General features: G+C 33.8%; 1 protein-coding gene and 1 pseudogene across 4 annotated transcripts; both read right to left on the bottom strand.

Moving 5' to 3' along the window:
* Window positions 1–142: 142 nt before the first annotated feature.
* LOC139810559 (thioester-containing protein 1 allele R1-like) lies at window positions 143–3,049 on the bottom strand. 4 transcript variants are annotated; one of them, XR_011731432.1, is made up of 4 exons: window positions 2,244–3,049; window positions 937–2,105; window positions 711–813; window positions 143–574 (listed from the first exon to the last, which is right to left on the bottom strand). XR_011731432.1 is itself a non-coding variant. In XM_071774212.1 (3 exons), the coding sequence occupies exons 1-3, from the start codon at window positions 1,072–1,074 to the stop codon at window positions 525–527; spliced, it is 291 nt and encodes a 96-aa protein (XP_071630313.1). In that variant the 5' UTR covers window positions 1,075–3,039; the 3' UTR covers window positions 143–524. The 4 variants fall into 4 exon arrangements, 1 of the variants encoding a protein (XP_071630313.1); XR_011731431.1 differs by having other exon boundaries at window positions 937–1,873; window positions 1,945–3,049; XR_011731430.1 differs by having other exon boundaries at window positions 937–1,363; window positions 1,434–3,049.
* A 53-nt stretch (window positions 3,050–3,102) lies between these two features.
* On the bottom strand, window positions 3,103–14,000 carry LOC139809550 (uncharacterized; annotated as a pseudogene).
* Window positions 14,001–14,221: the final 221 nt, after the last annotated feature.

Raw genomic sequence — 14,221 nt, forward strand, 5'->3', positions numbered from 1 at the left:
TCCTATCGCTTTACATCTACTTCTCCATTATTCTCTTTCTTTTGTTTCAATATAAAAATAAATGCAAATGAAGCATTTCGTACAAATACTTGTGTATCGCAAGGACTTTTATAGTATGAGAAAAATAATATCTGCTAATTAATAACAAGAAACATTATTAAGTTTTATTATATAGACTTAGTATTATCATTAAATAATTAAATCTTATGTTAGTTTGATTTGGACATTCCATAAAAAGATTATAATATCTTATATTCTGTATAACAAGTGTATATACTTTGGTCGCAACTTATACAGCTTCTTTACGTTACTTTGTTAGATTTAAAGTTTATAGTATAATGAAATAATTATCCTCGATAACAATATAATTACAAGTACTTATAAAGCGAATAGTAAAACGCGAAGAACGTAAATTGTAAATATACACAAGTGTAAACGTGGGATGCAGCGGACGCTGTAGCATTGTCCTTTCGTTTACCAGGTTTGGAAACGCATATATCTTCGCAATCTTATCCTCACACAGATCACACAAAGTTGTCTTTTCTAGGCTCGTAAAATGCTCTTGCTCTTCTTGCTGTGCTTGTGTGAAAACAGCAAAAAAGTAATTTTTAAAAATCTTATAAGATATATTACTATTATTATTTATCTTAGAATATCTTTTACATTTTTTTCTAGATTATTTATCAATAAAACATTTACGTTATACTTACACGAATCATAATAGTCGTATACAGAAACGGGAACTGGTTTTTGCTTAGCTACTTTATGCGTCCTGAACGCGGATTCGGTTGGGCAATATTCTTCCTTCACCATCTATGATAATAAATGATTTTCTTTATTTCTTATTTATCAATTACACCTCTTATCAGATTTTTATGGGAAAATCTATTCAAATAATTTGTTAATTGATAATTATTTATGATCTGTGACATATACCTTGTCGAAATATAAAACCACCATTGTGTCACCATTTCTAGTTTCCACACGTTTTACATGTGATGATATCTCTAAACTCGGTAGCGAATCTCTGTCTACTGTGAAGCCAGAAGGTAGGCTCACTTCCATAACAGCCATGTTGCTCTCGTTTGCTTCTTCGGTTGGAACAAATCTGACAAATAATGGCTTTATTATATAATCTTCGATCAGCAAAGTCGTATAATTGCTGTCTAATGTCCATTTTATTAATATAGATTACAGATTAACTTTAATCTACTTTTTATCTTTTTCTAATTCTTAGAGCTAGAAAAAGATGAAAAATAATAAGTTAAACTAAGGTTAAGTCTGTAAGTCAATTCCTGCTAGTAGCCGATGTCCAGATATTTTAACGCTTTGCTTGCACGGCTTGCGATAATTGATTCGTATTCTGAAAAGTAGTTTTTTTTAAATATAAATTATATTTTGCGTCATGTAGCAAAAAAGATAATTATCGGTACCTTCAGATAATTTAGAATGACAATATTTGATACAAAGTTGAGCATGTTCTGCTCGCCGCAACCAAATGGCATTCTTATTAAATTTACCAAGTTCGGGATACTTGGAAGTCACCTGTGTAATACACAATCAATAAAAGAGTGGGATATTTTTCAAAGTTTTATAAATTGATACTCAATGTGGGTTATAAAAAATTTAGAAGAGATTAGCTTGGAGAATAGAAAATCGACAAGATTTTATTAAATTGGAAGCAATATTATTATCAACTGGAGAAATTTGTAATTTTCGGATTCTGGAACTGCATTATTAAATATGTTGATGGTGACATTTGCACCCGCCTGGTCAGCATTTCTCAAATTCAGAAATACCGCTTCGTTTTTATATTGCGTTTCTCCCTCAGCAGGTCTCCAAGGTAAAGAGCCTCTAGTCGCCTTACATAAACCTAAAGTAAAACAACATATTTATGGTTGTCGGACAGTTGCGCGAGCAAAAAATAGAAACAAAGATCATTACGTTGACAAGTAATTTGTGTTCAACACTGTCGCTAGCTAAAACACTGTTAGCGGTCACTTTTATAGTGATGTACCCCAATTCTCTTGGAATAATCATAAATGATACACTCGAGCCGGAATTGGCTTTCATATCGACTTTTTTCCTACGATATAACTCCAATTCTGAAAAATTAAACAACAGCAATCTAATCCTGTAAACTTTTCTTAATTGGATTCTCATAGTTATATACAATTATAAACAACAAGTCTATTATTGTCATTCTCTTTTTTTCTCGACTTAAATAACATTACATCACTTACTCGGTACATCGTGAACTTCATTAGAAACCTCCGCGAAGTCAAATTGTCCCTCGTTTGTTAGCAGAATTTCATCTGTCATGTCCTTATTCATATAATTGAACACCACAAAAAATATATATCCCCACGATTTCTCCCCGTATTACCGGGTACGGAAAATCTACGGGTGTGAAGAAGGGTTTGAAACCTTCACTTTCAACTAATAAATAGTATATAATACAATAGTGCGGTGATTAAAGTGATCATCTTTTTCATACTTCTATAAAACAGTTTCCTGTTTTGCTACATTGCAATGCCACACAAATTTTTATCGCGTTTACATATACCGCACGTAATATATATACAAAGATAATCGTCATACATGTAATCCAACGTTGCGCCAGATTAAAAGAAGAGATTGGTAAAAAATCAATAAAAACAGAATAGTGAACAGCGCGAGAAAAGAGAATTGGAGAGACTTAATAAACCTTGCGCCATTTACTTTGTTTTAGCAAATTAAATTATTAAATTTACTCTCCAAGGAAATTTATTAAATAAATTGGTTTGTCTTTAATCTCGGGATTTCCGCGCGCGTATATAGATAATATAAATATGTATGTATGTATACATATGTGTAACAACCTTTCTGGGTTCCTCTATGAGGCCTAATCCGTGCCCGTCGTTGAGGGAAAATTTAGTCGGTACCTACGATGAGATAGAATCTGGTACAGCGCGTCGTAATTCTGTTTTTCCATTACACTTGCAAGAGCACATATACTTAATATTATCATAATTGCGCAACAAAGGTGAAGTATTTAGAGGATAGCCTACATAATCTCGTGTACTTTTATCGTGTACTTTAAATAATAATTAATAATGAAATATACGATGAACTGATCTACCTCTGAAAAGTAATGCTTCGGATAGCGATAAAAGAGATTATATTGCAGCTTTCTAATGAAGCGACAATATAGGTATACACGATACAAGCAAGTTGATGTAATATGAAATATTCTTACGTATCCTTCACCTTTACAAATGCGGAGACACACGTTTTAACATAAATGATGTATAAATAGTGGTGTTATACGCGGATAAATTTCGATCGTTTTTAGGTACTTCCAGTATATAAACATTATGTGCTAACTGTACTTATGTATTTGAGTGGAATACGAGTATAGCATGTGGAGCTGTGATGGGAGGTTGGACAGCGCCATGTACTATAAAAGATAGTTTTCTTTCATATGAATATGATCTTTCTTTATTATACAAGAAGCAACAGATACATTATGTGAGTTTAGAATGTGGATGATAACTTTGTAACTATCGCTAACAGTATTTCTTTGCATACAATACATGATGCACATATATAATGTTTGCTGACAATATCTACACTTGACGCTAATAAAGTTATAGGAAACACCTTGTATGTATAAACTATTATATAAAAATATGTATATTACGTATAAATTTATATATATATATATATCATATAAACTATTATTTTATTATAAAATTATTGCATTATATACACAGGTATATTTTATGACTTAAGTGCATCACAATACATAAAATAATCCTTGAGTATTTTCTTATAAAAGTTATTAAACTGTACCTTATACAATAAAGCTTACAATATTATTGCACGAAAAACTACACCATTAAAGATGCATTTCAAAATGACATATTTACGAGAGGACTAAACATTTGATAATATTATGTAGTATTCACATAATTCAAAGCTATAATTTGTAACAAGTTACAAAAATTTTATTCTAGAATCACATATGACCCGCAGGAACTACTTGTATATTCAAGTACGTATTTCTTATGATTAATCGAAATATTCTTAGAAAATTTATATCGATAGCAATATAGTAAATGTTCAAAATATATATAAAGTAATTTTTTATCTAAGTTACTTAAATAAGTTATTCCTGAAAATTATTTAATTTTATAGGAATCGATAAAAAGTCGATAAATTATAATAATAGTTATATATCTATAGTAAGTTTAATCTAACATCAGTCAGTTGCTCATCACTCATTTTTTCTGCTTGTTGTTTTTTGTTTTCTTAAGTTTATATTCTTAATTGTTTTGGTTGAAGATTCTAAATTAAGATCAGGCCTTCTTAAAAACAAATAAAAATAAAAAATATTAAAATGTTTTTGCGTGGCTCTTGATATTGCACATATAAAAGACGGACCTATAAATGATTGCTATAGTTATATACTATTTTTTATGGATACTTTTACCTTCGTGCTATCAGACAAGACATTCTTCATTATCGCGTTTCATTAAATGTTCGGGTGAGAGAATGATCGCTATGTTTCCATTCAACTTACATGACTCCCGCGGGTACCCATTCGAAAACAATTGTGCCTCCGACTCTTTATCACACGTGAACTTTTTAAGCGCGTAGGCGGCGTAGTGGTCGGTGGAGTCTTAGGAAGCCCAATCGGATAGATGAGCTCCTTCTTTACCTCGTTCGCAGAGTTGGTGATTCTCGAAGATTTTCTTCCCGGCGATGCTGTTTCTCGCGGGTTTAGGCTGATGCGGCAGCGCGTATCTCAATTTGTCCCAAAACCAGGGATCTCCCCATTCGACATACGTGTTCATGTCTAAGTACGCCTTCAGTTCTGAGTCCAGGTCGTCGGTATGGCCGATGTCGCCGTACAAGATTAATATCACTCGCGCTCGACCTTCGCTCAACGCTTGACTGTGGGCGGCACGAAATTCCATCCTTCCCCAGACGCTCTCCAGGAAGTTCGGCGACAGCACCACTATTGTCCGTCTGGAATTTTCTACGGAGCTGGCGATATTCGCCGGGATCCATTCGCCCAGTAGAAAATCCCGATAGTGAAGGCAGAGCTTGAACGGCGTCGGACCATTTTCCAACTTGGTCACCAGTTCGTCCACGACGAAGTCGTGGTCCTTGTGCGAGTAGCTCACGAATGCGTCGTACAATTTTTCCTTATCTAACTCTTCTTCCGTTACGAACCATAAGCACCACTGATGCGCGAAAAGCCACACCTTAATTTGCTGTTGGTATTTGTAATAGAGTAGCCCAAAGATGCCGATAAGAAATCCCGCTAGAGAGATTACTATACAAATGACCATAATCGTTGTCGTGTACGACGGGCAAAAATCAACCATGGTCATTACCGATACGGAAATGTTACTTCCCGGACACGTCACTTTAAGCAGATCGGTCATCGTCACGAATTTCGTTTTAATGAAACTTCGCAAATCATCAATAGCTTTGCAATCGCATTCCCACGGGTTTTCGTGTAACGTTAATCGAGTTAAATTCGTAGATTGTTTCAGGAATTCTAGCACTTTAGGATGTATTCTTGACATGTTGTTGTTATGTAGCTCCAAGACCTGAAATAGAATTCGATGTTAAATTTTAACTGAAGTGCAACTCAATCCTATCTTTTTTTTCTCTTTATTTCCTTATTTCATGTGTATCACTTTACAAGACAATCTGAAAAAATTAAGATTGACCCGCGCATTTTATTAATTTCTTAAATCTATTCTTATGAATACCTTTACTAGATTTTTTAATTCTTTCTTATCAATCAAATATTTATATAAAAGATTACGTACCTGTATTGTGTTGGATAATCTGTCTAGAGGAATTTCAGAAATGGCGTTGTGAGATAAATAAGTTTCCTCACCGATTCAAATCCCATTGCTTTCAAATCTGGCATGCGAGTTAACCGATTGCCGGAGAAATTCAAATCGAATTGGAAGGAACCATCGACAGGCTTTTTATATCGCTTGGCACACTAGTCAAGTCTTTATGAGAGCAATTGAATATGAACGCTCTGTCCTCGGGTCTTACAAAACAGTCGCACTTTTCGGGACACACTTTGGGTTGCTTTAGCACACACGTGAATGTTTTAGAATTCAAGTCCGTAACGCGCACATTTTTCAACTCGTCCGGGCTTTGGCAAGTTAAATTTTCTGGTTTTATGTGTAAATAATGTTGGAAGTTAGGTTGCATTTCCTTGATATAACGCAGAAAGTCGTACAATTGACAATCGCATTCTAACGGATTATCATCTACTAATATTGTCGCATGAGAACACTGTGTATCAATTTTTGTGAAGTCGGGTAAGTAGATATGCTTTATTTTATTGTGAGTCAAATCCACTTTGATATTACTCGATACAAACTGCATATCTGTAGTCTGAAATTAGAAAAGAAAAAGTACCATCAAGTATTATCGTCTATAATATAAATATCTTATAAATCTATCTGTCACGTTTGTCAGTTTTAGATGTTTTTTTTTTCCCGATAATTTTACTTACTTGAATAGAAGATATATTGTTATATTTGAGATCCAATATTCGGAGTCGTATATATTCTGCAATCCAGTCATTAAATATTTCCGAAATACTGTTATTGGCTAAATATAATTCCTCTAATGAAATGCAATAGTGAAAATGCGAATATATTTATGAATATAATTATCTTCTTGTAAAGTAAGATTATTGTAGGAAAATTTGCAATTTTCAATTGTTTTAAGTAAATAAAACCAAAGTTGGAAATAGTCATCAGTTGATTTTCTTGTATATTTAGTTCCTCCAAAGCGTACAATCCATTGAATAGGTAACTGCAAAGAATTATCTATTGATAAAAGTATGCAAAACACAAGCAATTGTTATCGTTCGTATAATAACAGTCATTTAAACGTACTCGGAAATGGAAGTAATTCGATTTTTGATAAATCTAATTTTTCTAAATGCCCGGTATTCGAAAAGATATAATCAGGCAAATTTCCAAGATCGTTAGAATTCAGTTTCAAAATTTTGAGTCCCTGCAAACCCCGGAATATGTATCTAGGTAAGGTTCGAAGATAGTTTTGTTCCAAATTGATATTAATTAGCGAAGTACATCTCCAGAAGAGATCTTCCGGTAGCGTGACAAATCCGTTCCTTTTCAATTTCAACATCTCCAGTTTCGTTAAATTAGCGAAAAATGCATCTGGCAAGGTTGTCATATTTCGCTTGTTGTCAAACAGAGTGAAATTGCGTAGTTTCGTGTTATTTTGTAACAGATTCTTCGGTAAATTTGTGAAATTGTTTCGAGATAAGTTGAGAACCTCGAGGTTTTCGAGCTTCGCGAAGATGTTTTCCGGTAACTTGGTTAAATGATTTACCGATAAATTGAGAATTAACAGATTTTTCAGATTGTCAAATGTGCCTGGTTCTATCGATTGCAGTGCATTGTCGCTCAATTCGAGCAACTGTAATCCGGGGGTGTTGTTGAAAAATCCTGTGACTTTTATATCGCTTGGCACACTAGTCAAGTTTTTGTGAGAGCAATCGAATATGACCCTCTGTCCTCGGGTCTTAAAAAACAGTCGCACTTTTCGGGACACACTTTGTCGATAATCGCTTTCGTGTACAATGAACAAAAATCAACCATGGTCATTTTCGATACGGAAATGTTTCTTCCCGGACACGTCACTTTAAGCAGATCAGTCATTGTCACGAATTTCGTTTGAATGAAACTTCGAAAATCATTAGCTTCGCAATCGCATTTCCACGGGTTTTCGTGTAACGTTAATCGAGTTAAATTCGTAGATTGTTTCAGGAATTCTAGCACGTCAGGATGTATTCTTGACAAATTGTTGTTATGTAGCTCCAAGACCTGAAAAAGAATTTGATGTTAATTTTAACTGAAGTGCAACTCAATCTTATCTCTTTTTTTCTTTATTTCTTTATTTTATGAGTATCACTTTACAAGACGATCTGAAAAATTAAGATTGACCCGCGCATTTTATTAATTTTGTAAATCTATTCTCATGAATACCTTTACTAGTTTTTTTTATTCTTTCTTATCAATCAAATATTCTATATAAAAGATAAATTTACGCACCTGTATTGTGTTGGATAATCTGTCCAGTGGAATTTCAGAAATGGCGTTGTGAGATAAAATAAGTTTCCTCACCGATTCAAAACCCATTGCTTTCAAATCTGGCATGCGAGTTAACCGATTTCCGGAGAAATTCAAATCGAATTGGAAGGAACCATCGACAGGCTTTTTTATATCGCTTGGCACACTGGTCAAGTTTTTGTGAGAGCAATCGAATATGAACGCTGTGTCCTCGGGTCTTACAAAACAGTCGCACTTTTCGGGACAACACTTTGGGTTCCTTTAGCACACACGTGAATGTTTTAGAATTCAAGTCCGTAATGCGCACATTTTTGAACTCGTTCGGGCTTTGGCAAGTCAAATTTCCTGGTATTATGTGGAAATAATGTTGGAATTTAGGATCCATTCTGCCCTCGATATAACGCAGAAAGTCGTACAATCGACAATCGCATTCTAACGGATTATCATCTACTAATATCGTCGCATGAGAACTCTGTGTATCAATTTCTGGGAAGTCGGCGTCGCGTAAGTAGATATTCTTTATTTTATTGTGAGTCAAATCCACTTTGATATTACTCGATACAAACTGCATATCCGTAGTCTGAAATAAGAAAAGAAAAAGTACCGTCAAGTATTATCGTCTATAATATAAATATCTTATAAATCTATCTGTCACACTTGTCAGTTTTAGATGTGCTTTTTCCCCGATAATTTTACTTACTTGAATAGAAGATATATTGTTATATTTGAGATCCAATTTTCGGAGTCGTATATGTCTTGTAATCCAGTCATCAAATATTTCCGAAATACTATTATTGGCTAAATATAATTTCTGTAATGAAGTGCAATGGCGAAAAGGCGATAAAAACTTATCGATAAATGCGATTTATCAATAATAGAATCTTTTTGTAAAGTAAGATTATTGTAGGAAAAATTTGCAATTTCCAAGTTTTCTAAGTAATTTAAACCATGGATGGAAATAGTCATCAGTTGATTTCTTGTATATATAGTTTCTCTCCAAAGCGTGCAATCCACTGAATAGGTCACTGCAAATAATTATCTATTAATAAAAGTATGAAAAACACAAGCAATTGTTATCGTTCGTATAATAACAGTCATTTAAACGTACTTGGAAATGGAGGTAATTCGATTTTTTGATAAATCTAATATTACTAAACCCTCCGTATTCAAGAAGATATAATCGGGCAAACTTTGAAGATCGTTAAAATTCAATTTCAAAATTTCGAGTTCCTTCAAATCCCGGAATATGTATCTAGGTAAGGTTCGAAGATAGTTTCGTTCCAAATTGATATCAATTAGCGACGTACATCCCCAGAAGAGATCTTCCGGTAGCGTGACAAATCCGTTCCTTTTCAATTTTAACACCTCCAGTTTCGTTAAATTAGCGAAAAATGCATCTGGCAAGGTTGTCATATTTCGCTTGTTCTCAAACAGAGTGAAAGTGCGTAGTTTCATGTTATTTCGTAACAGATTCCTCGGTAAATTTGTGAAATTGTTTTCAGATAAGTTGAGAACGTCGAGGTTTTTGAGCTTTGCGAAGATGTCTTCCGGTAACCTGACCATGTCATTCGTATTGAGATCGAGCTTTCGGAGAGCGACGAGCTCGTCGAAAATTCCCAACCGAGGCTCGGTTAAATGATTTACCGATAAATCGAGAAATCCTAGATTTTTCAGATTGTCGAATGTGCCTGGTTCTATCGATTGCAGAGCATTGTCGTTCAATTCGAGCCGAACCAATTCGGGGGTGTAGTTGAAAAATCTTGTGACTTGGTGTAAATTGTTGTTCGCTAAGGTCAGATACTTCAAATTTTTAAAGTCATCCAAATGATGTTTGACCAGGGCGAAGCTCTTGACCAGGGCGAAGCTCAAATTCTTGTACGATTGAAAGACCAAATCTTTCACGCTGGTGATTCCTAGCGTTTGCGTGATTTCGCCTAAACTGTTGTTAGTCGGTAAATCACACTTTTTGATGATTATTTCTTCGATTGTCTTCAAATCTGCCATCCAGTTCCATTGTATATAGGAAAATTCCGGAGAGTTAATGCAAAATTCCCGCAAGGACGGCACGTCCAAGTGGAAATCTGACCATTCCGGAGAGTTAATGCATTCGATCTGTGTAAAAGAAAAACACCCACTGATGCAAATTTTATTCGTTAAAAAAGAGTATAAAAAATGTATGAAAATATCTTAGGATAACGCAGAGATTTTCATGTTTTTTAAAAATTTCAAAACGGTATTATAGTTCCAAATATTTTTCTGAAAAAATTCAAAACCGAGTATGGAATAGAAAATATATCAGATAATCAGATGACGAATATTCGTAAATTTATATGTTTTTTCTCAAATTTTACATTTATGTTTCTGTGGAACGATTGATTAAAGGAAAGATTAAAGAATAAGAGATTCCATCAAATATTAAAAAGAATGATGAGCTACGAAGAACTTATAATCTCTATTTTACAATATTGCTGGCTAAGAATCAATTTGTGGTCTATTCCAAATTTTTGAGTACACCGGGTAATTCAGAACACTCGTGCCAGTCGTTTTTGAATGTCGTCAAAATTACAGGACAGCCAAACCAACTGCCATATTGAACCAAACCGTGGTCGAAGAACCATCATCGATGATTACTTTTGGTGTCCATTAGTAATGCAAATTTTTTTCCTAACTTCCTGTCACGTTATATAAAAAAAAAAGGCTGGCATGGGCTCTGAATCACCCGGTCTTTAAATATAAAGGTCTTGGAATGGTTGGGACGAATAATTTGATTTTTCTTTTTATCAAAGCATAGATCTCTGTGTCTTAATAAATGCAAAACATTCGTGACAAGTAGAGACGTACTGATATATATTGGCCAAGTAATGGGCCGTGTCCAATGTTCACGAGGAACGAGGAGTCATTCTTCGTTGTAGATTTTATCTCGATTCCTTTACGACCATTCCGAGCACAGATGCACGACTGATTTGTTGGGCAATGTAAAGTGGAAACGCTGCCCAGAGCAATAGCCAATATTGCAAATGCTTCACGAGTGATCATCTTGTGTTTAGTCTGATCCTCTGATATCTGTTTAAACAAACATAAACACACTTTTTTATTGTTGTACATTAATTAATTACAGTGAAGGGTACAGGGGGAAATCGATCAATGTCCATCCGAAGTAATTTCAAGAAAAACGCATTTTTAAGTTTCAAGACATCAGATAATTGGAAACTAGTAAAAAAAGATACTGGCAGTAAATATCGGAATGCATAGTGCATTTTTACTTACAAGGAGAATTTACGGGCTGCAAAACGCAGATATGAATCATACGTTACAGTTTGTAAGGAATTTCTTGAATGTGTATACCTAAAATATTATTGATTATTGGCCAGCCATTCAAAAATTACTAACAAAAAAAGATATTAGCCTGGTATATATTATTGTTGTAAGACTGAATTCCGCAAACCCCAAGTTTTCCTTGTTAGTGTTTAAGTCTGACTCTGATGATTCTTCTTTCACAAGCGCGTGAATTATGATCGTTTTTCCCTAGCGTGGTACATCTTTCGGACTTATATTTCGAATGACTTGTAACTGTTCAAAATAGATGATCAAAATAGATAAGAATTATAAAAGTTCTTTCAAAATGCCACAAAATAGCATCAGATCAATTTCAATAAAAAGTGAACTTTGATCGTTTTTTTTTGCACCATTCAATTATTTTATTACAATTATTAATATTATTTTCTTTCAATATTAATTTATTCTTTTGCAAATATCAAGCACAACACTGAAAATTGAAAGTATCGTGGCCTAGATAAATGTAACACTTCCTTTTTTCGAGATAAGCTCGTTGCTATACTCTTTTATAGTTGCCAATACTCTCATATATTACACATTTATTTCTTATATATTTATTCATATTTTATAAAATTTTTTAAAAATCTGTATTTATAATTAAAATATGAATTTATATGCAGGCATACATAAATTTCTCTTGTACATAAGAAAAAGTATATTTTGTTTTGTATCAAATTTTATTTATGGATATGATTTTTATTTTATTTGATATTGTGATACGTAAAAAAATGTATAGCAAAGTATAGCAACGAGATTAACCTGTATCTTTCTACATATTTTTATTTAATTACGAAAATTTAATCGCTTGTAGTTAGTTCATGAGGTATTGCAGCGCGATCTTCGATTTAAATTCTACAATTATAATGTTATATTGTGATAGTTACTGGACGACTCGTATAAAAACTATACATTTCAAAATGATCCACCGAATGATTAAAAACACGATCGTTGGGGCTTTGTTTTCATGTACTCCAAATAATAAAGTTTTAAAGCTTTTAATAAAAATAAAATTTACATTTTGACAGTAGATAGAAGATCTACTAGTAAGATTTGTGGAAGCCTTAATGTGTTACAAACGAGATAATTGCAAACGGAAACTATTATAGTAAAAGACTAGATGACGATTCTTGGTATTTCCCTAATCCGGGATCTCAATGAAGATATATTTATTTTTCAACGATTATTATATAAAAAAAAGAAAGAGAATTTGTTCTAACGGTACTCTGTCTCCTCGAATTCGCCAGCGGCAAAAATCTAAATTCCGAAAGTAGAGGAGGATCGCCGCGGCTGCTGGCGAACGGTTCCACCGTAGAGAAACCCGATTTGATTTATCGGAACTGTCACTGAAATGACACTACGACCAATTCGACCGCACGACCGCGCACTCTGGCATGCTCTGGCACCAACTGACTCCAGTTTATTGTGAACAATCTGTCCCTTTGACCCCTTGTCCGCCCTTTCCAACCAACCGCGCCATCCTCTTATTCTTTTTTTGTCTTACTTGTACTCCTCCTATTCCTCCTCTCGCTCGGTTGTTCGCGCTCGCCGCCTCTCTTTATCTACTATCAGCAATAATATGTACATCTGGGGTCATAAATGTCGGAATCATGTGTGTGGAGTCGCACTCGTATCACGTCAGTCGGAAATTCCAAGCGCTGGACGATAGAAACTTGTATGACACTTTTTTGTCTCTGTACAATATATGTATCTGTTTTACGTACACATCTCTGTGTACAATGAGGATCTTTTTTACTTTTTTTTGTAATATACGTTTATCATGATACTTTGTATCTGTTATTTCTTTTAAATAATCTTTTTTAGCTTGTGGACTTTTCTAGATTGGCACTCTTTTATTCGGTTACCACTTATCTATTCGATGAAATCCGAAATGTATTCGGCATTTTGATAATATTAATACGCGAGCTTGATAAGAATAGCGACAATAGAAGAGGGGCCAGGTGCTAATGATATTTTTATTATCATTCCTATCATTGAAATCTTTTGTATATAATATAACATCGATGAAATTGTTATATACATATGTATATTTGTATAAGATGATCAGAATTTAAATATTAAAGTCTTATTACTTTTTTAAAAATGCAATAATTCTCAAGAAATCTTTACTCTTTGGCAAACTTAAAGAATTTAGGGTTCCATTAAAAAATATGAAGTTGACCTTTATTTCACCTGTATTTCCTCACGTTATATATGGGTGATTCCGTTGAATTGGTTTGATATCAACTTCAGCTATACTTATATCATCTTAAATTGTCCAATTTGAAATCGTGCAAGAAAATTTTAAAATATATGACGACTTATTTTATTTTTAACTTATTTTACACTGAATGTGAGGGTCCTAAAAATATTGAGAACCAAGTTTCGTTCCTCACAATTCTTCATATCTTGAAATAAAAATTTTAACGTCCCGCTTTCTCGGCGATTCACTCGAAGTACCGTTTTTTTTCCGTAATTACGCTTTTGAATATCGTCGTCGTATAGCATGTGAGCTGTGATGGGGAAGTTGGACAGCGCCATGTACTATAAAGGATTGTTTCCTTTCATATGAATATGATCTTTCTTTATTATACAAGAAGCAACAGATACATTATGTGAGTTTAAAATGTGGATGACAGCTTTGTAGCTATCGCTAACAGTATCTCTTTGCATACAATACATGATGCACATATATAATGTCTGCTGACAATATCTACACTTGATGCTAATAAAGTTATAGGAAACACCTTATATAAACTATT

This window comes from Temnothorax longispinosus, chromosome 3 (genome assembly GCF_030848805.1).
Source record: "Temnothorax longispinosus isolate EJ_2023e chromosome 3, Tlon_JGU_v1, whole genome shotgun sequence".
In the NCBI taxonomy this organism is placed as follows: Eukaryota; Metazoa; Arthropoda; class Insecta; order Hymenoptera; family Formicidae; genus Temnothorax; species Temnothorax longispinosus.

Bases quoted from the DNA above. Each gene is read 5' to 3' on its own strand.
- LOC139810559 (XM_071774212.1), bottom strand. From the start codon at position 1,074: ATGGCTGTTATGGAAGTGAGCCTACCTTCTGGCTTCACAGTAGACAGA. The intron at 814-936 runs GTATATGTCACA...TTATTATCATAG, and splicing joins TGGTTTTATATTTCGACAAG to ATGGTGAAGGAAGAATATTG. The intron at 575-710 runs GTAAGTATAACG...ACACAAGCACAG, and splicing joins ATACGACTATTATGATTCGT to CAAGAAGAGCAAGAGCATTT.